Source organism: Leptonychotes weddellii, chromosome 10, assembly GCF_054177405.1.
Source record: "Leptonychotes weddellii isolate Sample4059 chromosome 10, ASM5417740v2, whole genome shotgun sequence".
Taxonomy (NCBI): domain Eukaryota; kingdom Metazoa; phylum Chordata; class Mammalia; order Carnivora; family Phocidae; genus Leptonychotes; species Leptonychotes weddellii.
Genome location: NC_138378.1, coordinates 87,643,472 through 87,671,359, shown reverse-complemented (window position 1 = coordinate 87,671,359; position 27,888 = coordinate 87,643,472). Strand labels below are relative to the sequence as shown.

The following is a 27,888-nucleotide window of genomic DNA, read 5'->3' as shown; positions in this document are numbered from 1 at the left end:
CAGTCACAGCCCTGGATACTTCTCAGGTTGTCTGCCTGCTCTTGTGACCATTTTATATCAAATGTCCCTCAGAATGAAGAAGGTGCGTTAATATGCATAAGGCAGCCAGCAAATGGAACCAGGGCAGGCTCCCTCTTTGCCCTGAGGCAAGGCTGGGGCAACACTTAAGTGCAGGATGTGGTACATACTAGGTTGAAGGAATTTGGATCACAAATACATGTTACTGTAAGATCTAGTTCCTTTAAAGCTTCATCATTTATGATAATGTGGGCATATTTGCAAATATAACTGTAGCTCTACTTCTCACTAACAGTGGAACAAATGGGTCTTGGGATGCCCTTCCCCCTCCGACCCTAGTCCTTTCTCCCCCTCATTGTCCTTTGGCAACATCCCTCCCGTGTCCCCTCCACTTCCCGCCCAGGAAGAGGGATCCTCTACCACATCAACCTCCCCTCAGGACCTTTGCGTCTCCAAGGAGGAAGCTTGGACAAAGCAAAGCTTCACAGCTGGGACTCAGTGGTGGACTCCTACATGTGAGGGCAGGGACATCAGCTGTGTGTGGAGAGTCCTTCCTGGTGACCCCGAAACCCTATCGCCGGGGTGCAGGCCTGACTCAGATGGCCAGGCCACAGTATCCTTCCCCTTTCTTTCGGATGATGCAGCCCTGGCTTCACTCAAGTTCGAGCTCCACCAGGTGTCAGCCAGCTGCCCTCTCCCTCCCCTGAGAGTCAGCCCCACAATGTGTCATCTTTGTCATTTGCTGCCTTGTGTACATTTGTGTCTAGATACCCCGGGCTAGACTCTGAGCTCCTTGGGAGTAGGAATCGCTTATCGTGTTTCATATTCATCTTTGTTCCTCTGTGGGGCTTCACACGGAGCTTTGTAAACACTCCCTCTGCATCCCCTGCGAATGGAGGAAGGAAGAAAGGAGTGAGTGAGCGAGTGAGCGAGTGAGTGAGAAAGTGAGTGAGTGAGCGAGTGTCCTAGGTGAAGACAGCATGGCGCCCTTCAACCTGGTTTTGTAGGCTTGGTGCCCATGGCTTTTTTTCTTTTCCCCTTTGTCAGGTGGCTCGACTCTTTCATTTTGTCTCCTCTTTGGACCTCAGAGAAGGGCAGGTAACCCTGTTGAGAGGTGTGACTAACTCCAAACCGATCCAGTCGGGTAGAGAGGCCAGCAGCCCCCTCTGCCCACCACCAGCCCATGGTCTGGATCCGAGCCAGGTGTTTTTTCTCCCGGCACCTGTGTGTGTATGTGTGAATTAATCCCAGAGCCAGTCCCACTTCAGCATCCTTGCAGAGCCTCTTTTTTGTGTTAATTTGGTAGCATCTAACATGTGATTAACTTACTTGGGTTTTTTTTTTCTTCTTCTTTGTTTAATGCCCGGAGAATGAGTTGAATTTGATGATTGATGCTGTTGTGGGAGAAATCCTATCTCGTTCTTTCTTTCTCCTTTGTTTGTTAATCTAATGTTATGTCACAGTCAAGGGCCCCCGTCTTCATCCAGCATGTTGAAAAGGAGCCTGCTTGGCATCGATGTGGAGCATGTGTAGCTCTAGAGGTTAGCTTTGTCAGCGAGGTGGGTGGCCCTTTAGAAGGAAGCACTAACTCTCTTTTTGAATTACCAGTGGGAAATGTGGATATGCTGGTGGCTTTCTTATCAATTGCCTGACTCACTAAAACCTGCTGTCTTTATTCTCTTTGTCATCAGTTACAGGCATTCGATATCTGCGAAGGCTCTGCTGGAGCCTTCCCCTGTGACTTGGTGTGTCTCTCTGGTAAAGAGAACCTCATCAAGGGCTTGCAGCCAAGCTTAGCTGCCGTGCTGAATCCAGGCTCTGTGGGCCCTAATGGCAGGCATCCTGTTAGTGGTAAATTGTTTTACTTGGAATGCCAGATTATTAAAGGTCTGGGTTTTCCAGGAACACACCCCCTCCCCTGACTAAGAAAAACATCAAAATGGGCACTTAGCTGGCTCAGTCCGTAGAGCATGCAACTCTTGTTCTCAGAGTTGAGAGTTTGAGGCCCACGTTAGGGGTAGAATTTACTTTAAAAAAAGATAATTAAAAAAAAAAAAACATCAAAACATACAGAATTTGGTGTGTGTTGGCTAAGTGGCTTTCTCATTCCTTACCAATTGAGGGACACATTAAAGATCTCATATTAATAGAAAGTTCAGTGACACAGTTTACCTCTTGAAGTCTTATTTTCTAAGAGTTTTAGCTAGAAAATAAAGATTAAAGAATTAGGAATGGATTACCCTCCCTTGTCCCCAGGCACATCTGTGGGATTTCTGGGGGTTCTAGGAGCACCGATGAAAGAACCCCCAGACCATATTGTGTTGACGTGCCCAGAAAGCAGCCAACTGGGTCTGTGAAAACAAACAACATGTAAACAAACAACAATAACAAAACTGGGTAGATGTGCTTATAACACCATAGGGAATGAAGAAGTTAGGAGTACAAGAGATTATAAGTAAGTAAGAGATTTGTTCTCATGGAAGGCTGAGTATGTCTCCCTTCCCAGTCCCATGATGACAGGCTTTGGAGAGGCTCTTCCAGAGGCGGGCTGGTAAGGACAGTGCTGACATGTGGTATGACAGCCCTAGGGACAGGCTCAGATGTACCTGAAGTAGGCTGACCTAGCATTCTTAGCTTTTCTTAGCTTTTCCTATGGCTCATATTCTAAACTGAGTGTTGGCTGGGGAGGAAGTTGATACAGGACTTTAAACACACACACACACACACACACACTGGAATCTATTCATCCATCAGAGTTGCCATGGGAGACCCAACTTTTATTCTAGAGATTTTCAAATAATTCTAGAATCCCTTATTTTGGAATTGCAATCAGAGCCAGATAATGAGCCACAGAAGAGGGTCATAGATTCCTGAACTCAGAAGTTTCCAGTTGGAAGGGAATCTTGTTCAGTGCTTTAATTTCTCAGTGAGGTTGCAAGGCTGAGAAAGACCAAGGTGAACTGGTCAAGGCCCCTCATAGCAGAGTTGAGTCTAAGCTCTCGGAGCTGGACAGTGAATACATTGCACTGTCTAGAGACACCACTTCTTCCTTCTCTGCTCTCGTTTATTTTTTAAAAAATAGTTCCGTGTCATTCTTTTTTGGTCCAGATGGCATTTGTCAGCGTCACGCAAGCCCTGTATTTACAAAAATGGATCCTCAAGGCGATCTTGGGAAAGTGCTTTGAGTGTGCTGAAAATGAAATGGTAATGATTTCTTAAAGGTAATACACGTTTATGGTATAAAATCCTAAAAGCACAGAAGAGGGCATGCAGTGAAGAGTAGGTCGTACTCCTGCCCCTGTCCTCCACTGGCCTAGCTGTTTTAAAAGAAACCTGTGACCTTTCAGCAGGCACTTTCACCAATGCGTTCATTTGGCCATTAACCCAGTATAAGGGTGATAGCCCCATCTCCTTAGCAGACAAAACTGCACAAACCTCCTGTGGCACGGAATGAAGTGGCAGCTCTGAGTGGCGGGTGACTAAGAAATCTACTTCTCCTTCCACTTGGCCCCCATCTTCACCTACCCACGTCCTCCAAGGCCAGGTCATGTGTAGTCTCCTGTGGTAAGCCTGGCCCCTTTGACCTTTGCACCCGCCAGCCCTCTGGCATTTCTCATACACTCCTTGAGGACAGAGCCCGAGTCCCTGCTCCACAGGATGCTCCTTCAGGTCTGGGACCCTGGCCGATGCAGTGGGTGGAGGTGGGGATTTCCTGTTGCTGCACGTTACCGAGGGGATTGCTCAGTAAACGGCCGTGTGTTCCTTCATTCAACTCCTTGACCCCTAATGTGTATCAGACAGAGTGGCAGACACCAAGGCTGCACTAGTAAATAAAACAAACAGTCTGGAGGGGAAGACAAACCAACAAACAATAGCAGTAGTTAAATACAATTGTGTGAGGTGCTACAGGGAATCCCAGACTGCACTGAAAGCCTATGTCAGCTTGCTGAGCTGGTCAGAGAAAACTTCACAGAGAAGTGCAACCATATTGCATTGAACCTAAAATGCTGTGGTTTCTAAGATACATTGTTATCTTATGTACCACTAAGGAAGAAGATATTGCCAAGTAAATTAGGACAGAATGCTTTTGCGCTTAGAATTTTTACTTCTACTTATCAAAAGGACTCTTTTAGACTAGTTTAGACATAGATTCTTCGTGTGTCACTTTTGTACATACATTAAAAGGAACAGATAAGCACAGTCAGTTGGTTGAGGTCTTCCCAAACTAAGGTTAGACTCACTTTCTGAGTCTGACTCTCCTGAATCACTTTTCAGCCGAGCTCCTCCATATCCCTTTATGACCACGCCGTATCACTCTCTGCCTTCCAGAGCACTGGTGATACAGAGCTCTTGTCTCTGCGATTTTCATCCACGCTGCTGATATCCATTCTGCCAGGTTGGATGCTGCCACTTTCTTGATCTTACCAGAGGTGTCAGTGGAATGTGTTTCAGACAACCAGGACACATATTTCTTCTTCAGGTGGTTCTTAATGGTTTGTGAATTGAACACTCAGTTCAGTTCAGTTGTCCAGTCCATGCCAACCAAAATGCATTGATATGTAGGAATGACAACCAAATGCATTCATATGTAGACAATGACAGTGATAGATATCAAGGCAACAATAATTGTAAGACACACCCCCATCTCAGAGATGAGAAAAATATATATGTCTTGAAATTGATGAAAGTCATTTACAAGAAGTCTAGGAGTAAGTGGGTGCTGTCATTATTCTAGTGAGGGAGTGATGTCAAGGCTCTGGATGGATGTTTCTATGAGTCTCTTAGCCACAAGATGGCAGCTCCACGATGCTCAGAGGCAGAAAACAGGGAGCAGGGTCAGGCCTTTCTTCTCTTAGCAAGAGAAAATACCTTTCCCGGAAATCCCTTAGCAGATCTCCCCTTACATTGGGCAGAATTACATCACATAGCCATCCATCGCTACAAGGGGGATTGGGAAATCTGGGTTTTGTTTTTTTTTTTTTTTTTTAACATATCAAGAATGGGGTTGGGGATGACTTTTGGATGGCCAACTAACAATGTAACCCACTGTGGGCAAATTCGTTTGAGATACAGTAAGTTAACCTGAAACACTGTTGGACCTCTCAAAGCCTTTAATATGGTAATGTGGCTCATTGAATTATGGAGAATATGGCATTAAGCTTTAACAAACTTAGGGGATCCAACTTTATTTTTGCAAAATAGGGAGCCCAATTTTGCAGAGTACCAGTGAATAATTCTTGGTTGTTCCCAGAATAATAAAATGGAGGTTCTTCAGAGCAGAGCCCAAGTGGCAGGGTGGATTGGGGTTTGTGGAAAGCGAATGGGAGTGAGGTTTGGAGAGGAGACTGAGCAGGGCTGAGAGGTTTACAAATGAGAGAACCATATCAATTCTAACCATCTCAGATTGTTTTGACAGATAAAGGCTAATTTGTTTTCGAGATCCTTGTATCCATGCCACTGTGATGTCGCCTGAGTCAGGACTGTGTTGATACAGAGTTATTATTATCCCTTTTTCTTTCCTAACCTCTGCCACTTCCAGTCTTCATGATGCTAGTGATATTGGAGCTAGGCTGGCTGGCTGGCTTCTGGGAGTGGAACTGAGTGCTTTGCCAAAAAGGACATGTACGGTGTCCGCTGCTGCTTGCTCTCAGATATGTTGCTGAGCATTTGCAAGAGCTGCTAGACACATTGATGGAGTTCGTCCCTGGCCATTTATTTGGGCTTGGGGTCATGAAGCCCCTCCGTGTCCTTTTGGCCAGATGTTCTCTTTTGATTTTTTATTTCGACAGCAACTTGTGTGTCTCAGGCAACAGTATTCTCCTCACCATCATCATCATCAACATCACCATCATAACTGGCATTTTTTGAACACTTACTATGCATTGGGCTTTATAATGGATAGTGTATGGGCATAAACTCATGTAATCCTCATCATGTGGATGCTCCTTGGCAGAGGAGAATATTGAGGGGTGGACAGAGGTTAAGGTCACCCAGCTATTACTGATAGGACTGTAATTTGACTCTAGTCTGACTCTAGAACCCTTGCTCTTAATCTTCACTTTCTGTAGCTTCTGGTATGGCAGCTCTGTGTGGTTATTTGTACATTTGTCTTTTTACATTTTGTCCGAAATCGAGCGGTATTTTTGGTTTCCTAATAACACCTAGCACACTGTCTTGCCCAGAGAACTTGTCCTTGATAAATAATTGTTGAACAGAAGTAATTGAACAGGAGGAAGACTGAAAGCGAGCCAGTGAGTGGTCTTTCTGGGCGTGAACCTAACACTGAATTACTCCATTGTCCATAGCAGTATTTCTCCCCTCTTTTCAGAGTCCGTTTTTGTTCTTTAGTCCTCTCATTTCTTCTAAGTTCTCGATGTCCCCTAAAATGCTTCCAAGTGGGTCATTGGCTGATAGATTTTGGAGGGGATTATACTGGGCAGCTACTCCCACCTGGGTTTTGTGGCGCAGACCACCCAACTGTTAATGTCTAGAAGGTGAGCCCTCAGACCCCTTGGCCGCCATCGTGCAGTGTGGTATCTGAGGCTACCAGGGGGATTTCCATCTCTTTTTTACATCAGACACCCCTTTGCCTGGATTTACAATTTGAATTGTATCTGTTTATAATTATTTAAATAGTTTTCTTTTTTGCTGTTAGTTTCCTAGAGACGTTTTTATATCTTTGGTAGAACTGATCTTTTTCATATTTTCACGCATCTTTGTTTTATTCTGACGTTTCTTCTAGACCTGTCTGCAAGCTCCTTTTGTTTCCCCCCTTCCCCTTAACGAACTCATTCTGCATTTGCTCCTTTATCTGACTGGCTCTCTGACTAGTCACTTCTATGGACTGCTGTGCTTTGCTGGCCTTTTTCATTGCCTTTTTTTTTTTTTCTCCTTAAGTAAAATGAAAAAAGTCCTCCAAACCCTCTGCCATGTTGAAAGTGTCCTACTAAGCTGTTGTGGTCCTTGTTTGTTTCATCAATCCCACCCCCAACCCAGAGCCCTCTTGTTAGCTGTTCTCACTGATTTTGTGCTGATTTGTTGGTTCTGTTCGATCTGTTGTGCTTTATTGTCCCCAAGTCCTCTAGCCCTCTAGAACCACTCTTTCCTTCATTATCCAAATAGAATACCTCCTCCCCCTTCCCCTGCTGTCCCATGTACCCTCGGGAAGTCTGCAGGCCCTCCAGTATTTCTGAAGACACCGAACTTCATCCATTTGCTTGGTGGTTACTTGCCTGTCTCCTTCTGCTCCAATCCCAACCCAATTCTCGATAACTCCAGTCTCCTATCAGAGCCCAGTCCCCTCTCAGGTTCCTTCTCCCCCAAACACAAGCTCCCTCTCCAGCCCCTGAGGCGCCCCTGAGGGAATGCCGCTCTCCCTGAGCCTTCACTGTGATCCTTTTCACTCTGACACAGATTCTCTCACCCAGACAGCAAGGACCTTCCCTTTCATAAGTATAATGGATTGATCTTGCTTTCCTAAACAAAAGAACTATTTTCCCCTGAGATGACTTCTGTGACTCTCTCAGAATATGAAATGGTTATAGTCAGCAGGTTTTTTTTTTTTTTCTTAGTATCATTTTTTACCCCTTCCTGATTCATTACCTTTTGGGTATTTTATGAAGCTCAAATGCGAGAGTGGAAGTAAATGTGCCTCATAGTAACATGAACAGATAAGAGAAATTGCTGTTGTCAAACATTTTAAAAAATACTGGCTGAATATTATTTCCTTGGAAAAGAGTAAGGACTGAGCACATAGATTATTAGGTTTTGCTCTTTCTGACCAGATTCTTGGGTACTGGGAACTGACCAAAATGTGGCTATGTAGGGATTTTTATTTATGTCAAGCCAGAGAAGCAGCAAACAACCCCTCAAGAGCAAGAACTGCAAGCAACAGTTATCCCCTTGGCCCTGGGTCTGTCCCCGGTTCTAGCTCATCCTGCGATGGGGGGCGTCTGAAGGACATGAAGGAGCCGGGAGCCAGAGGAACAATTACTGAGACCCACAGGAGGCCCTGGAACATTCTGGGCCTTGACCCTCTCAGTGCTTCCAGCAAGTCCACCAGGGATCTGCCCCTCTGCAGAGTCCTTCCAGCTCTTGAGTTCCACCTGGCCGACTGTCAGAATCCCCCTTTGTGGTGTCTGCCCCCCACAACTGCCTGTGCAGTATGGGGCAGGCCTCTGACGTGTGCCCCCTCCTGTGTTGTGTCCAGGGACAGGGTGCCTTATCGGAGAGACTCCGGAGCTTCAGCATGCAGGACCTCACCACCATCAGGGGTGACGGTGCCCCTGCTCCCTCCAGCCCCCCACCACCGGGGTCTGGGCGAGCCAGCGGCAAACACGGCCAGCCCAAGATGTCCAGGAGCGCTTCTGAGAGCGCTGGCAGCTCAGGTAGGTGTCCTTTCACTCCTCCCCCTTTCCGGTTTCTAGGCCTTGCTTTCGCTGTGAGCAGCCCAGTCCACACCACGTGGCATGTAACCTGGAGTTGCCGTCCACACAGATGTCCGTCAGATGGTGCCAGGCCTGCCGAGAGGCAGAGCACCACTTGGGCCAGGATGGGAGGCTGGCCTGAGGACTCTGATCAGGGGCAGGATTAGGCCACCTGCACCAAAGGGTCTTGCCTGCTCCATCTGATGATCTGAGGGTTTGGGGGTGGTTGGGGAATAGTGCCTGAACCAAGCCTGGAGGCAACGGGCATGGCTGGCCCTGGGCCAAGGCAGCTTTCTCTGCTCTCTTCCTCTCTGACCCTGTACTCCCAGGAGGGCTTACCTGCACCTGAGTGTCTCCTCCTACCCACCCAGGGCTTAGGGCTCTTGTGGTCCCTTTTCCCTGCATGAGTGTTTCCTGTCCTCTCTCTCTCCCTCCACCATGTCCTCCCATCCCTGAGCCCATTCACCATGCACAGCCTCAGCCACTACGTGCCAAGGGCCGCACCACCTCCGAGGTCTGATTCCTGTGGAGGCCACGGCTTTATGGAAACCCCACCTGTATCCCCGATGTCTCAGGTTACTTGTATTAGGATTGACCTGGGGGCCTCATTAAACATGCAGAGTCCTGGGCCCATCCCTGGAGGTCCCGGTAAGTCTGGGACAAGGCCCAGATATGTGATGGTGGTGAGGTGCAGCCACATTCGGAACCCACTGGTGTCTGATCCATTAGTGGGTTTCAGGCTTATGGAGGGCAGGGGCATGGATTAGGGGTGGGGAACTGGGCCAGGATTCACATCTTCCCAGACCAATTCCGTGGAGACCTTCCAGGGCCCTTGGCTCTCAAGAGCTGAGCACTGCCGGGTTAATGGGGCCGGTTCTGGATTGCCCCCTCGACTCCTCACCCTTGGTGGAAAATTGAGCCTCCCGGATGGGAATCGGACCACCCTTTTGGAGCCTGTGTCTGTGACATATGCCTGGTGGCTGCCCTGCTCTTAAACATAGAGACAGGGCCACGTAAGCCACCTGTGCTGGGAAGTGCAGCCTGCAGGGGGCGTGTGGGCCCCGAGCCTCAAGGACTCCACCGGACTTTTGGGGGTCTTGGACAGCGATGGGAAAGAAGAGGTCCCGCGGCTGCCCTAGGAATGAGGACTCATGTGCCCTGCCAGGGAGAGGAGAACAGCTCAGAGCCGGGCCAGGTGTCCATCTGTTTCCTCCCCTCTGAGGAATATCCCACTTTACCCTGGCCCCACGTGTGAAGATTGTGGCTTTTTTGTTGGAGGGGAGATGGTTTAACTCTGGCGGGGTTGGGAAGGTAGAATCTTGGCGGTAGGGGTGAGGATCACCTCGGGGCGGGGGGTATCTCCTAAGTGAACCCTCCCAGGGGAGTTGAGAATGGAATCCCAGAAGACCAGGCAGGAACGGACCTCAGGATCGTTCAGGATCGTTCAGTCTAACCCTCGGGTTTTACCAATGAAGAGACAGAAGCCCGGCAAAGGGAACTGTCACCAGGGTCGCCCACTGATTGGTGTTCTCCTGGGGCCTCCTGACTCCTGGACCAGTGCCCTCTGGGTGCTCACCCTCTGGCCATCTAGGTTTCCTTGGGCATCTACAGCTTCTGACCTACTGGGCACTGTCTCAGAAATAGGGATAGGAACTGGAATTAGGTATCACCTCCACCTTTGGTCAGCTCATTGGCTATAGAGCTTCAAATGAAAACTGTTATTTGGAAGAAAAACAGGCCCCAGTTCTGTGAGGCTCAGAGGGCAGAGCAAGAACCAATGGGATAAAGTTGGATAAAGTTCCAGGGGGACAGCTGCTTACTAGCTGTGTGACCTGGGCAAGCTCTTACCCTCTCTGAACCTCAGATTCCAGATCTGTACACAAGGGATGACAACACCCATTTGTAGGGGTGTCTTGAGGATTCAGATAAGATAATCCATGTGAAAGTGCTTAGGATCACGCCTGGTACTCTGTGTAGTAGCTGCTATTATTGTTCCCATTGTTATCTAACTCACTCACGAAAGCACTTTCTAATAGGAAAGTGTCCGGGAGAGAAACGGGCTGCCTTGCGAGGTCCCTGACATTGGAAGGGCCCAAACCAAAGTTGAATGGTCATGTACTGAGGCTCTAGGGAGGTCTTCCTGCTTGGACCAGCAAGTGGGCCTCAGTGGCCCCACAGTCCCTTGCCCTCTAAGGCTCTATGTTGTCATTATAAAGTGAACCAAGTCTGGTAAGGTCTGAAGGCGATGGAAAGCATCTCCTGGGCTTTGACCATGTCCCCAGACCAGCACTAGACAGACACGGGTCTGGGATGCTTTGTTTCGGCGCTGGCCCCGCCGCCTCCCATTAGCAGCGATGCCCTCCGCCGCACCCCGGGACGCAGGCTGAGCCCGTGGAGCTCACGGAGAAGCAGAGAACCCGCGATGCTGCAACATGATGCTGCATTCCCCACCGCTCGCCCTTGGCCGCAGCACCTGTGATTCCAGGGGCCAGAGAAGGGAGGTGCTGACCTAGCAGGGAGGGCAGGGACCATGTGGTACCCGTTCCAGCTGTTCTGGGGCCTAAAATAGAAGTCCTCTCAGGAAGAGAGACAGGTGAAAGATGACCCAGCGCCGGGGCATGGGGTAGAAGCACCCAGATCAGAGGCTCCGGGGGCAGTTGGGGATCGAGGTGCCTGGAAGAAAGTCTGGCAAGGGAGGCCCAGCTACAAAAGGCTTGTGTCCCCTCGCTCCCCGGGCATGGTTGGCTAGGGCCCGAGCCTGGGCTCCCACCCTGGCAGGGCGACCGTGGGCCTGTGTAGAGCAGCAGAGGTAGTGCGAGCGAGGCAGACCTTGCCAGGCAATTGCCACATTTGTTCACCCGGGGCCTTGGTTCGGCCTCCGACCCTTTCTCAGAAAGATACCCCAGGCAGTCGCTACGGGAGAATTTGACCTGGGCACGGAAGATGAGCACAGTTCCCTTGAGCTTTCTCCTCTGAGAAGAGGGTACCGTAATCCCTACTCAGCCTGTATGTCAGGGCTGGGAGGAGAGCAAACAGGAGAATCTGCAAACCCTGGACGGGCGGCAGCTGTTGAAGGCAGCCTGGCAGCGGGACAGATAGGAGGCGGTGCTGGACCCCACGGAGGTGTATGCAGCCGTGGGAGGCCACGGTCTCAACGTACATCCAGGCAGATCTCGAATACGTGATGCCTAGTGAAAAAGTACAAAGCAGAGTGAGATATTATGTAACAGCGTATGTAAAATAAAATACATGCCCGTGGTGTAGAATAATAATATGGACTCTCCAGGAGCAGATCGCCCTCCCGACAGATTTTTGTTAGGCCCCGTTCATTGAAAGCATTGAACCCCAGGAAGGGTGCAGAGGGTGTTAAAAGAATGATCCTTACCTTCCATGAACGTGGAGACAGCATGCACTTAGTAAGCACCTACTGTATACCAAGCCCCAGATGAGCACCGAGACCAGTGGAGTTTGCAAGGCAATAGCCAAATGACTGACACTAGGCACTAAGCACTCTGGAGAGTCAGAGGTCAGTCTGAGAAGGTTTCCTGGATGTCATTCTGAACTGGAAGGCGTCGAGAGGAGGACGGGTGTGTGGGCAGGTGCAGTGGGAATTGTTTCTTAGAGGACATAAGGCAGGGCCCCTGTGGGCCAGGCAAGGGCATTTTCTAGCACCTGAGAGGAAGCTGAATCTGGAATGATCTCTTCCCCAACCTTGGTGTCTCTACGGAGACCCACATGCCTGGGACCCCTGTATTGAACCCACTGGAATCCCCACACCTCCCTGGGGCCTCCCTGTTTCCTGGGGCTGGTTCCTGTCGAGTGAGGGACATCCCTGATGATGTCCCCCATCCCCACAGTGTGTACCTGCTGCTCCACCTGCAGGACCCGGAAAGGTGAGTAGGCCGCCAGCCTCTGTGCAGCGCGCTGGACGCTCGCCTCAGGAGGAGGTTCTAACCGGAAGCTGGCGCCTAACCCTGGGGCTCCCTTTCAGCTGCGTAGTCTGTGGGGAGGAGTCAGGAGGTTAACTCCCTAAGATGACAAACCTGTGTTATCCTACAGTGTCTGCAGACTAGGAATTCAGGAGCAGCCTAACTAGGTGGTTCTGGGTCAGGGTCTATTAAGAGTTGTAGTCAAGATGTCGGCCGGGGCTGTGGTCATCTGAAGGCTTGACTGAGCCTTGAGGATCCACCTCTAAGATGGCTCTCTCGTGGCTGCTGGCTGCAGGCTCAGGTCCTTACCACATGAGTCTCTCTGGGGCTGCTCGAGCGTCCTTACGACATGGCAGCTGGCTTCACCCAGAGTGAGTAATCCAGTAGAGAGAGGACACGTAGAGAGAGAACAGGTGGGAAGCCACAGTATGTTTTAGGACCCAGTCTTTGAAGTCACACACCACCACCTCGGTCTTCTTCTGTTTGTTTGTTGGAAGTGAGTCATTAGGTCCAGCCCCCACTCAAGGGCAGGGGGATTAATCTCCACCTCTTGAAGGAAGGAGTATCAGAGAATGTGTGGAAATATTTTGAAACCACCGCAGGGTCGTATTTCCTGGTGCTCTGGGGATGAGGACACAGGAGCTTACCCAGGTCCTGGGAAGTGACAGAGCCCCATAGTTCCAGGGGTCTCAGTCCAGGTGCAGCCAAGGGAGCCCTGGTCCTGCTTTGCCACTTACTAGCTATGTAACCGTGCGTGAACCATCTAACCACGCTGAGCCTCGATTTCCTCATTAAAATAGACATAAAGGTCCTGCTTCCCCATCTCACCGTGTGGTTGTGAAAAGGCTTTTTGTTATAGCCCACGGCAGCCAGGAAACCTCAGGGAGCAGGGAGGGGCCTGGGGTGTCCCAGTCCTGGGCGGGGACTCCGGCTCCTGCGCTCCCTGTGAGCGAGTGATGGCTTGGGGCAGCCATGGCCATGCCGCGGTTGGCCATGTTCTCTCCTGACCTGCTCCTGCTGTTCCCCTAACCTTGACTAGACACATGAGGGACTGGGGGTGGTGCTGGACTGGCTCAGCTCCCCTCTCGTCTGCCATGGAGGGCGCCCCCCCGCCCCCAGGGAGGAGCTGCCTTTGGCTCCGAAGGCAAAAGGCCAGCCCTCCCGTTGCTGCTGGCTGGCGTGAGGGGAGGAGGAGGGAGGCACTGGGGCCCCTGAGGCATGGCCATACCTCCCACACTACTGAGAGCGGAGGGCATGAGCTGGTGTTAAGAAGTGTCCTGTTTTCCCTTCATTTCTTCACTTGTAAGACTTCTCTAAGGCTTTTGAAAGTCCGCATAAGACCTGGGGGTTTTGGAGACCATAAACCCAATGTGAACTGACCGTCAAAAGAGTTCTGAGCAGGGGAATAGTGGAGACCAGTGTCCTACCCGGGGGTCTAACTCTGACCAGCTCTGTGTGCCTCAGAGGCCTCCAGTCCACATCAGAAACAGATACAACTAACTAAAAAGGGAGAAATGAATGGAGGGCTGCATTGCAGCGCTTAGAGGCTAATACTTGGCCTTGGTGGACATGGACTCATGGGAAACAACTGCGAGGTCCCAGCAACCTCAGGTGACTGTGGTTATTTCTAACTATTCACCAATTTTGAGTCTGTAAATTTCCGTGAGCCATTCTGAAAGCCTCTAATTCTGGGATATTACTCCTTGGGGGACCAGGAAGAAGAAAGGCTGCCTTCTCCATTCCTTCCTCATGGGACGGCTCTGTGCTGTTCTCTGGGAAGCCCTCACCTTTCGTGACTGCTGATGGTTTCCAAATCAGAGGCTGCATTCCCAGTGCGTTGAAATAAAATTGCAGTTGGCTGCAGGGATTTAGTCGAGTTTGCTCTCCCCAGGCCCTGTGGGGACTGGGTAGCGGGCCGGGCTGGGTGGGGCCTCAGGTGACTCTGCTCAGAGCTGTGATCTGGGAGGCTTTGCCCCAGCCCTCCCTTTCTCGCGCCCTCTAACACCCACTGCCCCAGAGTTCTCCCCACACCTCCCAGTCTCCCCACGGTCTGCTTGCAAGGAGCCGGGCTGGTCTACACCAAGTCCCTCTGTGCTGGTGGGAAAGTCCCTGAGCTCTGCAGGCCTCTGTCCCCTCCTCCATAAAGTGTGGCCAGCTCTGCAAGTGAAGGGTGCAAGGTGTGAAGTGTCAGCAGATGGTGTTGGGGGGCTGGAGGCCACCTCTTCGGCAGTGACACCATGCGAGAGGAGTTCAGGGGGTCACAGACACTCTGGTCAGAGGACCCCTCCTAGTCCCTTGAGATGATTTTCATCTGTGCATCTCAGACCCCAGAAGAACATTCTCTCCCGACTTCGGTTCCATTCCTGCCCCTCTGTCAGTCGATTCCCTGCTGTTTCTGGCACAGGTCTCTTTCTATTATCATTATTATGATCTCTCCTTCCTGCCTCTTCTCTCTACCTGCCTTGATGTAATATAGAACTCAAGTCTGTATGACTGCTCAGAATTAGTCATAGAGGTGTACGTTTATCTTTAAAAAAAAAATCCAGTGTGTGGGACATCATTTTAAAAAGCAAAGTCATGCCTTTTACCCCACCCCCACCCCCTGCCCCATCCCGAAAGAGGGAGAGAGAGAATTGCATTGGCCATGAGTGCGGCCGGGCTGCGCGTTGCCTCTGGCAGCAGCAGGAGCTGTCCAAGGTTGAGCGCGTGAGGAGGGAGGGAGTGTCCGGCTCTGCGTGCACCCGCGCGTCTGCACGCACGCTCACACGTGTGTGAGCTGCATCCCCAAAGACCCTCTCCCTAACAGAATATTGTCTTCTTTCTCCTCCGTGGCCGTCGGGGATGCGGATGTAAGTGTTCCAGATGGGCGTGCTCTTCTTCAACTTGTTTGCTGACTTCCATTAATGGCTCCCGCTAATGTGTGCTGTGTGCGATGTGTCTGCTAACCTGGGGGTTGTTTGGCACTATGGGAGGCGGGGGGAGGCGTCAGGCTCAGTGCAGACGCATCTAGCATCTACTCAGGCCTCCAAGGGTTCTTCCTCCCTGCCCTCCCCACAGGGAGAAGAGGTGGAGCACCCGCTAGCCTCCTTAGTCCTGCTGATGCATTTGCTAATACAGAATGTCAGCCGAGGCTGGGGTAGACAGCAGGGACTCCTGCACTTTCCTCGAGGCTGCCCAGCCTTGGGCACTAGGGTGGCAGCTCTGCAGGCTCAAGGCCTTGGCTGCCATCACCCGAGGTTTGGAGGTGGTGGCTGTGGCCATGAACTTACATGAGAGTCACTCCCCCCAAAGGTCGTCTCTGGGAGTGATGAGAGTATTAAGGAGTGGATAGCAACAGCACAGGGAAAGCCCTGGACCAAGATTTGGAGGGAACAGAGGCCCAGACTCAAACCAGTCCCCAAGCCCACTCCCAGGATCCAGTTTCGTGCTGGGGCGGAGCTGGCCAGGCTGTTTCTGTGGTTTCTGCCTTCGTCTGAGGTCTTTAGGCTCTAGGCAGGCCTGTTTCTTTTTCCTCTTGTCAGGCAAGAGGTATCTGTGTCCAGAAGGAATTTCTCTGTGGACTGTGTCAAGGTCTGATTTGAGATGAGAACTAAGCTCTCAGATGATGTCAGGATTCCACCTAGGATGGGACCGGAGGACCCCCCAGGTTGGGGGGTGCACAGAGCAAAGAAATCAAGGAAGATTAATGATCTAAGTCTTGGCCCTTAACAAGGTGCTCGCTGTCGGAGCAGGCCGTTCCCCGCCTACAAGACCGCTTTGCAACTCCTAGCTCTCGTGCTGCCTCTTGCTGGCTGCTGGGGAGTACAGCAGCAGGACCTGGCAAAGCAGCTCAAGGTTAGGGTCTGTTGTTACTTTTGCTTAAAACACCTGGTTAAATCGGGTGCTGTGTTTTAGTCTAGCGAGTCCCCTGTTACAGTCTAGCAAGTCCCCTGTTGATGGAGAGGACACATTTGATGGCTCACTGTGTTTTTAGGAGCAGTAGCAGGGTGTTCTAGAAGGAGATCCGTTTTCTTTCTACAGGCCTTCGGGTGGTTGACCAGATGATCTGAGGGCCCCCTATGTCTACAGTCTGTGATTCTAAGTAAAAACAATATATGAAACATAGAATGCTCTCTCTTTGAGTGTCAGATAAGCTGGGAATGTGCTGACCACCTGGCCAGATGACATGGAATATGCTTAAGCATTGAACGTTTTTAAAAACACTATGCATTCAATGACATGAATTAACTCTGGAGTTTTTCCTGTGGATTTAATCGTGGTAGACCAAAACAGGGATCTTGCTGTCGGCCGGGGGGGAAAGATTCTCTTTCCACTAGGCTTCTTGGCTTCTCTGGGACTTAGCCTTTGAAATGAAAAACTCTACATAACTTTGCCTAAGGTTCTCTCAGTAAGGCTTCCTGGCATTTGACATCCTGTCTCAAAGAAGGCTTGGAACTGAATATGCAAGTGTAAGGCGCTGCCAACATTGCTTGTCTGTAGAACAGAGGAAGCTGCCAGGCCCTCTGAAATCACTGCAGTTATCCGTTCTAGAGGAGATTCTTTCCCTGAGCATTCTTTGGTGTGGCATCACATGTCTCAGCCGCAGGGTTTGACACCTCTCAGCTAAGGCAGCGTCCTCCTTCCCCCCAGGGGCAGCGGTGCCCCCACGTCCCTTGGTAGCTCCTCAGTAGGTTCTAGAGCCTCTGCTTCTTCCTGTGCACAGTGCCTGCTGGTTTCCAGTGGCACCCTCACAGCCCGGGACCGCCCTGCAGCGAGGCCCAGAGGATGCTGGCTGCTTCTTCAGACACCGGGACCTCGGCTGTCCTAACAGGCTTGTTGTGTGGCGTGCCTAACCTCGACCTTGCCTGGCCTTCCTTGCTCCTTTCTACACTGATCCCTCCCTGCTGTACTTTGTCTCCTTTGTGTAGATTGTAAATGGACATTAAGTGGTTGAGGGAGATGTGAATGAGGGTGGTGTGAAGGCTTGGGAGCCCCACCAGGTCCAAAACCCATTGGCATTTTCGGACGAGGAGGAGGAAGATCTGCTGGATTTCATGTACAAGTATAAGACGCCTCGAAAGATGGAGTTCTCCCTGGAGGTACACGGTGTCTGGGGCTGCAGGTTGGAGCATGTGTTTGCACAGGGGCTTTGCCCTGGAGGTCTGGGCGTCTCCTGAGTGCCTGGGGTAGGAAAATCTCTCCCCATCAGATAGGACAAACCGCTAGGTAGCATCCAGATCCTTGCCAAGGGGCAAAAAAGACTGCTCATTTTACTTAGAAATAGGAGAAGTGATATAGCACCTGTAATTAAATTTAAAAATTTGCAGCCACTAACCTAAGATGATGTGTGAATGAAAAGCAACCCAAATGTGTGTTTTAGAGGAAGAAAATGTGTTATTTGACACGTTTCTATAAATGAAGCTGTTCATCACTGTATCTCCAAGACACAGCACAAAGCAGACACCGATAAAATGTTATTGAAAGGCCACAGCCCTCTAAAAGGACCCAAACCAAATATACCTGATAGATGTACTGTGGCCAGTTGTGGATGTGGGTGGAGTTTTGGCAGCAGGAGGGCAAAGCCTCGAGCCTCAGGGGCCTTGCTTTGTGATGTGGATCAGGAGTCACCAGCCTTGGGCCCAGTTACAGAGCTGGCAGAATTGGGGACTCCCGAGTCTTCCTCTCTGCCCCTCACGTCTCCTCTCCTGGGCCCCATCTGCCGAATACTGTGGCCTGAGCGTCCATCTGAGGCAAGGTGGGAGTCCCCCTGTCCTCAGTGTAGGGAGCCTGTGAGCTTAGATGAGGGAATGCACTGAAATGTTCCCCTACTCAAGCACCTTGGCCTATCGACCCCTTTCCGACTAGGACTGTGGTTATTACCACTGGGTACACATGAGTTTATCAGATTCCTTTCCAGGGTGGGGCACACATGGGTCAGTTTTGAAGTTAGAGGTTCTGGTAAGACTGGCTTTGGACTCTGCTCAGGGACTCAGTCACAGCCTGGGCAGCCCTATGATGGGGGGAGGGGCTCAGCTCTCTCAAGGAAGGTACCCCAAACATTGTAGGGCCTGAGGGTTTGTGCCATTTGGGTTTGGTTTTGTTAAAGCTGCACAAGCTGCTTTACTGTTTAAACAGCCCGAGGCAGGTAACCAGAAGTTAGGTTTCTCTGATTCTTCTCTTACTCATGTCCGGGGGTGGCTGGGAAACGTTTCCTAGTCAAAAAGGTGTCCTGAGGACTCAGGATGCGGAAGGCCAGAGCTTTCTATTTCCTGCTTTGTTCTCTCCCTTTCTCCCTCCCTCCCTTCTGTGTGCCTTCCAGGCACTGAGCTACTTACTGGGCAATGGTGAAGGTGGACATGCCCCCCGGGAAGTTCACAGTGAGAAGGGGGAGGCAGGGCGCAGAGTCCCCTGATGTCCTCTCGTGTGCATGTGCAAAACACTAGGAGAACCAAGAAGGTGACCCTGCCTATGTGTGTCTGGGCTGTGCGGAGAGGGGTTTCAGGAGTGACTTTTGAACTGGGTCCTAAAAGAGGACTATAAATAGCAAGACAGAGAAGGGAGGGAAGGGCTTCAAGTCAGAAGGAATAGAGGTATAGAAGGGTGCCATAGAAAAAGAAGTTAGTAGAGAGAAGTGGACAGAGACAGGGGTTGAGGAGAGCTTGGGACCAGTTGTGTTACTGCCCCCGCCTTCTGTCCCTGGCCTTGAGTGCTACACCAGGACAAAAATTTCCTTTTCTTTCATTGTAGAAGTAACTTCTATGATTTGTGTGTTCCATGGAAGGAGGGCTCCCCCCCCCCCCGCCCCCGCCTCGATAGACATTTGTAGGGGAGATGAGGTGGAACCCTTTATCCTTAAGGACAATGTTTCCCTTTGCTGTGTGGCCTGCTGTGCATTCAACGATTTCACCTCCAGAAAGAGGACTGGGAACTTGGTGATGGAAATTTTAGGCACATACCTGGAAACAACTGGCTGGTTTCCAAAGAAATAACAAAGACAAGGGAAGAGACGGGGAGGCATTTCTCTGTGCTGAGTCACTTGTTAGGATCATTTTGCTCCCAAGGCAGAAACAAGAGAGGTGTGTCATCCTTCCGTGCAACCATTTGCTTGGGAGACCCAGGGACTTAGGAGAGTTGGCTCAGCATGGGATGCTTGGGATGTGACCCTGATTCCCAGCCAGCTGCCTCACACACGTGTGCGTGTGGCCAGAGGAGCTGTGTGTCCCAACACAAACCCACACAGGTGCTCGCCTCAAAAGGTTCCACGCTTAAGCCAAATTGAGGGATGCCTTTTCTGTTTTCTCTGCCAGGCACCGCCTAGAGTTCTTCGATCCCGCTTTAGGAAGAAAAGTACCTCATCTTCAGCCACTGAAACCACGTGAGTGAGATGAGCCAACAGCACCGGACCCACAGAATGTTTCTTCTCTGCCTTAAAGAGCTAGTCACTAATAACATAGAAACCCACAAGCTGGTGTGCTTTGAGTGTGCAGCCTCACAGACATGGCCTTTTCTCTCTCCCCTCTTACACTTTTAAGACTTTTATTTTCCTTTTCTTTATGTTGCTGGGGAGAGGCTAAAGGGAAAGGTAGTTGGGGGGGTGACCTTTAAGTCTTCTGAGGTTAGTAATTTTCCACAATTGGATTGTCAGCAGTGTGTTTTTAGAAATATGAGATCACCCTCACACTGCTGAGATGTACATTTGTAATTTATTTGTTGCATACTTCGTTTTTAGTCCTGTAAATGCAAACAGAGCAATTTTTTTAAACTTTTTTTTGTTATTGGTACTAATACTTTGGACTACGATGTACATATTTATGGCTTTTGGCTTAATCTGATGGACTCGCAAGGGCTGCCAGAGGTTCTGATATGTAAGAAAACTACAAGATATGTAAAAAATTATTTTGATTCTAGAGAATGTCTCAGATGTGCTTCTAAAGCTTCTGAATACAACTTCAGTAGAACATCCCTCTTCCTGCAGGACGATGGTCCATCTTCTTCAGACAGATGTTTAGTCAAAACACCAGAGATGCTTAGCATGAAGAGACAATATTGTAATGACAGAGATGAGTGCAATGAGGCCAGGGGAGCAGCCCAGAATAAGAGAAATCACAAGAAGCTTGTCTCCCCCTGGATTCTGGATTAAGAGCTTCTGAATCTTTTCAAGGGATTTACCAAAGCCTTAGGCAGGTGGCTGACCCTTGGTAAAACTTCCTGGGGATGTGAACTCACAGGCCTGTTGAGAGGAATCATTTTGAGTGTTTCAAAAGTGCTGGACGAATGACTGTTTCTGCTTCATAGTAACTGGTTCCGTGACTTATTTCCCCAGGTAGAGGAGCCTATAATCTGAGCACCTTGATTTAAGAGAACACTAAGCAAAAGCCAACCAGGCAACCCAAACCAAACCAAACCTAAAACTATGTTTCACATATGCCATCAAATACACCTGAGACACCTGTCAAAATGCTGGGTTCTAGAAAGGTTTCAGAGGTTGAGATCTTTACGGATTGACTTGCTGCTCAGCCCTCCGGGCAGCCGGGGCTCACACTCTTCTGTTCCCTTCCTGGCTTGCTCGGAATGTGAGCGAGAAGTCGCACACTCATGGGCACTCCATGTCTTACTGGATGTCTTATGCAAGCCAGGATCGCTTAGTAGAATAGAGCACTAGCTGAGGGGACTCTCTACTTAGACTGAGAACTTTATCTGAAAAGAAGAATCTGGTTTAGATAGCGTTTTGGCCCGAGGTAGCTCCTCCACCCCCCGGGGAGAGCGGAACCTAAATGTAGGACTTGTATATTTGTGCTTAGAGTTGGTGTTTTCTTTCAGTGTAATGCATGCAGTGGTCACAACCCAGTTACTTATAATACTTGGATTGTGTTTGTTCATAGATATGCCCTGGAGACTAGAGAATTAGTGTTATGTACCACATAGAACTTACTGTCAACCAGCTATAAACAGGCCCGGTTCAAGACTATTGCGTTACTGAGCTCCGCGAACACACATCAGTAGTCTCGGCTGATGACACACTGGCTGGATCTTAGCCACCTGAGAAGGGGTTTTACCTGAAGTTGATAGTTGCCAGATATGCATATTTAAATCCCTTCTTCCCACAATTTCCTTGAAAGGTGACTTTGTAATTTACAACAGGATTTAGGAAAACAAACCTAAAAGCAAATTTGTGGTTCAGAGGGCTCTTCATTGTCTGTGCCCCACACCCACCAATACCTAGACTCTTTAGCGGGGGGACAGAACATCTGTTTCTTCAAGCTCACTGAATAGTTTCAGAGGAAAAAATATATGCTTTAAATGTATTTACCTGTTAGTTGGGAGTACCCAGAATTATCAGAAACAGCTTCACTTAAGCAGCTTTTTAGCAAATTTTTTTTTTTGCCAGAATAATAAATGCCTTTAGCAGCAGAGATCCTTCATGAACAAACTATATTTTCACCAATTTACAATGTAAAGTTTTAACAAGTACAAGCTACCAAGTTTGCACTCAACTATGCCAAAAACAAGTTTGAAGCACTCTACTCTCAGACACGCTGTATTACTTCTCATTCAAGATTTAAAAAATATAAAGGTATCCAAACTGCTGTCTTAATGTAAATGTAACTATTTTTCCTTCAAGTGTTGATTAGGGAGTTGGTTTCTCTCCTAAAAACACTCACTGTACAAATGAGAGCAGCTTTCATATTTCTGGCAAAATGTGTTTACTTACCCAACGAGCTGTATATTTGTGTATGGACTGCCATAAAATGTGAACGCCTCCAAGTGTACATGTAGTGGTGTGCTCTTCTGTCTAGAGGATATAACTGAACCTTTTTAATTTGCTGATTTACAGACACAGGCTGTTTACAAAATGCTAGCTCGAAAGTCTGTAATTTTCACGTAATAACTCTTAGTTATTTGCCATCGGGCACCTGTTCCGTTTCTGAGGTGAGGTGGGGTGGTGTACTTAGACCCCGGAGAGCTTCGTCATAATCCCTCCTGGCTTTGTGTGAATAGCTTGCTCACTCCCCTGGCCTCTGAAATGTATGTTCTCCACAGTAAACTGTCTGTGTGTTTGTGGTAACAGTGCTCGTCTACCATGATCACAGCTGAGTATCTCCCTAGTCCTCACCGTGCACAGTATTTGACATGGCAAAAGGACGTGCTTCCTTCTCCAACAGCACACACTACGAGAGCTGACCTTCCAGATGCTGACTGTGCAGTTTCCCTAGTTTATTCCTGTAGTCCCTATAGAATGATCTGTAATAAAATAGTATACTGGACTGTGCATCAAAGGGGTGTAAAATTACAGTATTCCAAAGGTTGAAGTTCTACTGTTTTGTTATAATGCCTGATATATATCTTGAATAAAGTCTTAACATTTTTCTTTTAAAAAACATCTTTGTAATGTTGAGCTTATGAGGAAAGGGAAAACACTTAAAAAAAAAAACAAAACGTGGAAGGTAGCAAGGATGAGAAGCTGAGTGGTCAGTCACTAACTGGCCTGGTGCTGTGGCCCCATGACTAGGATCTAGAATTGTTGCGGGGCAGTGGGGGGGGGGGGGAGGGTGGATCAAATGAGTGTTTTGCAAACCAGTTGATCACATAAATATAAACCTGGTAGTATGTTTTACATTTTAAAAGTCACCAGTGGAAACTGTGTAGCTGTAAAAATAGAGTTCATCAGGTGGGCAGTTTTAATTCTGCATACAGAAAATTTGGTCTGTCATTTCCCTTCCTGGTATCTGTTCCCTCACCTGCAAGGGAGGGAGTACGTGTGCAGGTTAAGAGGGTGGTACGTGCAGAGGCACACAGGGTGCTGTGGACACCCATTACACCACTGCGGCCCTTGCCTTTAAAATATGAACAGGCTGAGTGCCTGGCTGGCTCAGTCGGGAGAGCACGCGACTCCTGATCTCAGGGTTCTGAGTTTGAGCCCCGCGCTGGGTGCACAATTTACTTAAAAATATATGTATATGGGGCGCCTGGGTGGCTCAGTCGTTAAGCGTCTGCCTTCGGCTCAGGTCATGATCCCAGGGTCCTGGGATCGAGCCCCACATCGGGCTCCCTGCTCCACAGGAGGCCTGCTTCTCCCTCTCCCACTCCCTCTGCTTGTGTTCCCTCTCTTGCTGTGTCTCTGTCAAATAAATAAATAAAATCTTTTAAAAAAAATATATGTATATGAACAGGCACACATAAGCTTCATTGGGTGATCACAAAGACTTGGACACTTAAAATGAAACACTCATTTTCTTTGCCTTTATAGTCTCCTATTCTGTATGTTTGACATGAGGGCTATAAAATAAAGCAGCAGCAGGTAAAGAAGCACATTCAGAAGGCTGAAAGGAAGATGAAGAGATGGAAAGGCTGAAAATCCATTCATTTATTCATTTACTGAGCCAAGTCCAATGGCAACAGAACTGAGATTAATCAGGTTAAGAGCTGACAACAGAAAAGCAAAGTTATGATTTAAAGGCTGACTTGGTACAGTGTCACGAAAAAAGTGTTTAGTATGTATAGTGCTAGAGTATAGTCATTTGTTGATTTAAATATATGAGTTTTCATGTTAAAAGAATCCACGAAAGGGTGCCTGGGTAGCTCAGTTGGTTGGGCGACTGCTTTCGGCTCAGGTCATGATCCCGGAGTCCTGGGATCGAGTCCCGCATCAGGCTCCTGGCTCAGCGGGGAGCCTGCTTCTCCCTCTGGCCCTCTCCCCTCTCATGTTGTTTCTCTCTCTCAAATAAATAAATAAATAAATAAATAAAATCTTTAAAAAAAAAAAGACTCCAGGAAATGCACAGGATTCCAAGACTTCAGACCTAAGTTCTGTGACTTATTAGCTATATTGTGGGTAATTTATTTCACCTCGTATAAGCTGCAGTTTCTTCAAATCTAAACGAGGGATAAAGAATATCCCCCCTGGGTTCCTGGCTAGCTCAATCGAAAGAGTATGAGACTCTTGGTCTCAGGGTCATAGGTTTGAACCCCATGTTGGATGTAGAGGTTACTAAAAAAAAATAAACTCAAAGAAAAAATAGTATCTCCCCTGCAAGGCTGGTATGAGGATTAGCAGTTATGTACATATATGCCCATCCCTATGCTGGGACATAGTTGGTGTTCAGTAAATCATACTTTTACATAAATTACAATGTCATTTAGGTAGACTCCTTAATGTTTGGTTTTCAAACTATAAAATCAGTGATGATAAGCCCTGCTACCCATAAAACAAAAATTATATATATGAAAATTCCCTTTCTCCGAAATCATGTGCCCTTCCATTTCAGTCCACGTCTGGATCCTGAGGCCTGGTTGCCAGTCCTTGTCTCTACCTCTCCTACCTCTGGCCTACAGGAAAAACCAAGGTGCTGAGGCCCCTATAACAGAGATCTTTGTTGTCCAGAGTTTGGAGACAGTGGGAAAGTGGCCTCCTCCTCAACTTCTTCAGGTACCAGTTCCATCCTGCTACCAGAGGTGAGTGGCAGAGGCAGGAACCAGGCCGCTAAGAAATGCTGTGAGGGCGCCTGGGTGGCGCAGTCGGTTAAGCGTCCGACTCTTGGTTTTGGCTCAGGTCATGATCTCAGGGTTGTGAGATCCAGCCCTGAGTCGGGCTCTGCATCAGCACAGTCTGCTTGTCCCTCTCCCTCTGCACATCCCACTTGTGCATGCGCTCTCTCAACTAAATAAATAAATAAATATTTTTTAAAAAAATGATTTGGAAACTCTGAGAGTGGTTGGCTTCTGCCGCCTCAGAAGTTAACGAAGAAATGAAAATCAATCAAAACAGGATGCCACTGCATGCTTCAGTCTTACCTCATCTCAAATCCAATGTCTGTTCTTTATTAATTGGTCGCATAAACAGACATACAAGTGGCCTTCTAGTTTTAGAACCCTCTACTGTCACCCCTTTTCCTTTTAAGGAACATGCACTGGTTTCAAGAAATTCCTCTAATAATCCTAGCCTGACTTACCACAGAATTTCAATTTGGTTAGCTTTATCTTTATTCTATTAACAATAGAGAAACTTCATCTTATCATCAATCGGCTACTATATTAAAGAATTTGAAGTAGTAATTGAGGCACAATTCTATTTAATACAGACGGTCCCTGACTTACGATGATTTGACTTAGGTTCTTCGACTTTACAGTGGTGTGAAAGTGACATACATTTGGGTAGAAACCGTACTTTAAATTATATTTTGATCTTTTCCTGGGCTAGTGATACACGGTAGGGCACTCTCTTGTGCTGCTGGGTGGTGGCAACAAGCTGAGACTCCCAGTCAGCCACGTAATCACAAGGGTAAACAACTGACAGACTTAAAACTGTTCTGCACAGATACACCCTGTTTTTCACTTTCGGTAAAGTACTCAGTAAACATGAGATAGTCAACACTTTATTATAGATTTTTTTTTTTTTTTTATTTGAGACAGAGAGAATGAGAGACAGAGAGCATGAGAGGGAGGAGGGTCAGAGGGAGAAGCAGACTCCCTGCCGAGCAGGGAGCCTGATGCGGGACTCGATCCTGGGACTCCAGGATCATGACCTGAGCCGAAGGCAGTCGCCCAACCAACTGAGCCACCCAGGTGCCCAACACTTTATTATAAAATAGGCTTTGTGTTAGATGATTTTGCCCAACTGTAGGCCAAAGTAAGTGTTCTGAGCACATTTAACGTAGGTTAGGCTAAGCCATGATGTTCAGTAGCTTAGGTGTATTAAATGCATTTGCAACTTAGGTTTATTGGGCTGTAACCCCATCGTAAGTTGGTTAAGATCTGTAATGGTTTTTCAGCCAAAGTGCTCTGTTGTTTGAAAATGCTTCCCAGACGACTCTGATGGGATAGCTGAGAACCACTGCCCTAGACTTTAACCACACAGTGAACAGAATTTTCCTCAGTGCCTCTCATCCAATGCTCTTCAAGTGAACAGTGCTTAGCTCTTGCATCATTTCCAAAATGATTGTTTTCCTTTAGTTTCTACAGTGTGTCTTTGGAAAATGTTTATCCTCCAATTAAAAATATGAAATCTCAGGTGAGTAAACTAACTTTTAGGAAATACAGGGCCTTGGGGCGCCTGAGTGGTACAGTTGGTTAAGCATCCGACTCTTGATTTAGGCTCAGGTCATGATCTCAGGGTCGAGATCGAGCCTCGCATCAGGTTCTGTGCTCAGTATGGAGTCTGCTTGTCCCTCTTCCTCTACTCCTCCCCCCTGCTTGCATGCTCTCTCTCAAATAAATAAAATCTTAAAAAAAAAAAAAGAAAAAGAAAATACAGTGCCTTTCAACTCTTGGATAAAAAGTGTCTGCACCTCTAAAGCCTCTTCTGTTTCATGAATGGGCATACTGAAAGGCTATTTCATTTACTTGTCTCTCTATAAAAATCCTGTTCCAATACACTAAGAACTCTTATGAACACAATAAACCTAGAATATTAGACGGGTGTTGCCACCCCATGCTCCCCTCTAAGTGAAACTGCTCACATAACTATTTTTTGCTCCATGTGAACCTGCTTATTAACACAACCAAGTGAGCCAGGGTGGGCTCCCGACACGGGTCAGTAACTCCTGATGAGACCTGGTCTTTAGTAAAAGAGACAAGCTGGCCCAGTTGGCCTCCTGGCACTTAGAGCCTGGAGAAGGGCTGAGGGTTAGGATGCAGAAAACAACCTGAGAGGCGCGACTCAGAAAAACTGAGTCACATACATGGCAGACCCCAAACCTAAAAATCTAGCATCTTCTGCTGCTGAGGCCCTCGGATGTGCCTTGGACTCAGGAATGCGGTATAATTTCTGTTCTTCCTGAGGCCCAGGGGTTAGATGTGGGGGTGTGGGGGGGTGGTGGTGAGATGGTTCCTGAGTTCCCAGGCATACATACTTAAAATAATGTCACACTGCTGGAGCTCAGTCTTCTTATGCCTGCCCTAACTTGACATTCCTTGCAACTAAATAAGCCTCACTGGAACTAGTTAAGACATTACCATTTATTAAAAATAATCAACAATTTTAAACTCCTATTTCCCTGAACAAATTTGAAAATGTTTAATCCATTGTGTTAAAACTTTTAATAAGTTTAATGTTGGAACTGTGTGTTTCCAGACCAACTGGCACAATTTACATCAAGTTTTGTACTTATTCCATTTTGCAATGACATCATATACACGAAGATACATCTTCAATAGCTAGAAGTCATAAAATTTCTGATCTATACTTTCAGGTTTGTCCGATCATGGTACTTCTGATAAGGATCGTCAGCATACCAGTTTCGCCTCTTCCAGAAAGACGTTGTCATTTTATCTAAGAGCTTACTCTGGGTTTTATTGCAGAACACAAATTCCCTCAAGCGCCTTTTTCTTGCAGCCGTCTTTTTCCATAATTTTTTCTTATAACCAGCCTGTTAGATGATATTATAAAGACATTCAAAACATGATGTTATATAGGAAACAACAGATATCTTCACCATTCATGGTTTATAGGCTCAATGGGAACAAAGATGAGACTGACTGGGGCTGGTATGTTTTTCAGAAAGATGTGATTCTCAGTGAGGGGTAGGTACAGAAAGCAT

General features: G+C 48.2%; 2 protein-coding genes across 7 annotated transcripts in view; one reads left to right on the top strand and one right to left on the bottom strand.

Annotated features, from left to right (window-relative positions):
* REEP1 (receptor accessory protein 1) overlaps nucleotides 1–22,731 on the top strand; it is a 101,704-nt gene extending 78,973 nt beyond the window's left edge. The window contains exons 6-10 of one of the 6 annotated variants that reach the window (XR_014138209.1): nucleotides 1,066–1,221; nucleotides 8,228–8,405; nucleotides 12,302–12,337; nucleotides 14,089–15,222; nucleotides 17,281–17,392. Coding sequence is in view for 5 of the 6 variants with exons in the window: in XM_081796743.1 (XP_081652869.1) it covers nucleotides 1,066–1,221; nucleotides 8,228–8,405; nucleotides 12,302–12,337; nucleotides 17,300–17,451; nucleotides 19,660–19,731 (594 nt within the window). In the remaining variant the exon portion in view is untranslated. The other 5 variants (XM_081796743.1, XM_081796744.1, XM_081796746.1 and 2 more) reach the window with 5 other exon arrangements.
* The window catches only part of MRPL35 (mitochondrial ribosomal protein L35), a 471,157-nt gene that overhangs the window by 433,722 nt on the left and 9,547 nt on the right, over nucleotides 1–27,888 (bottom strand). The window contains exon 4 of the mRNA XM_081796750.1: nucleotides 23,915–27,717. Within this exon, the coding sequence (XP_081652876.1) occupies nucleotides 27,529–27,717 (189 nt within the window). The 3' untranslated portion in view covers nucleotides 23,915–27,528. The remainder of the gene's footprint in view (nucleotides 1–23,914; nucleotides 27,718–27,888) is intronic.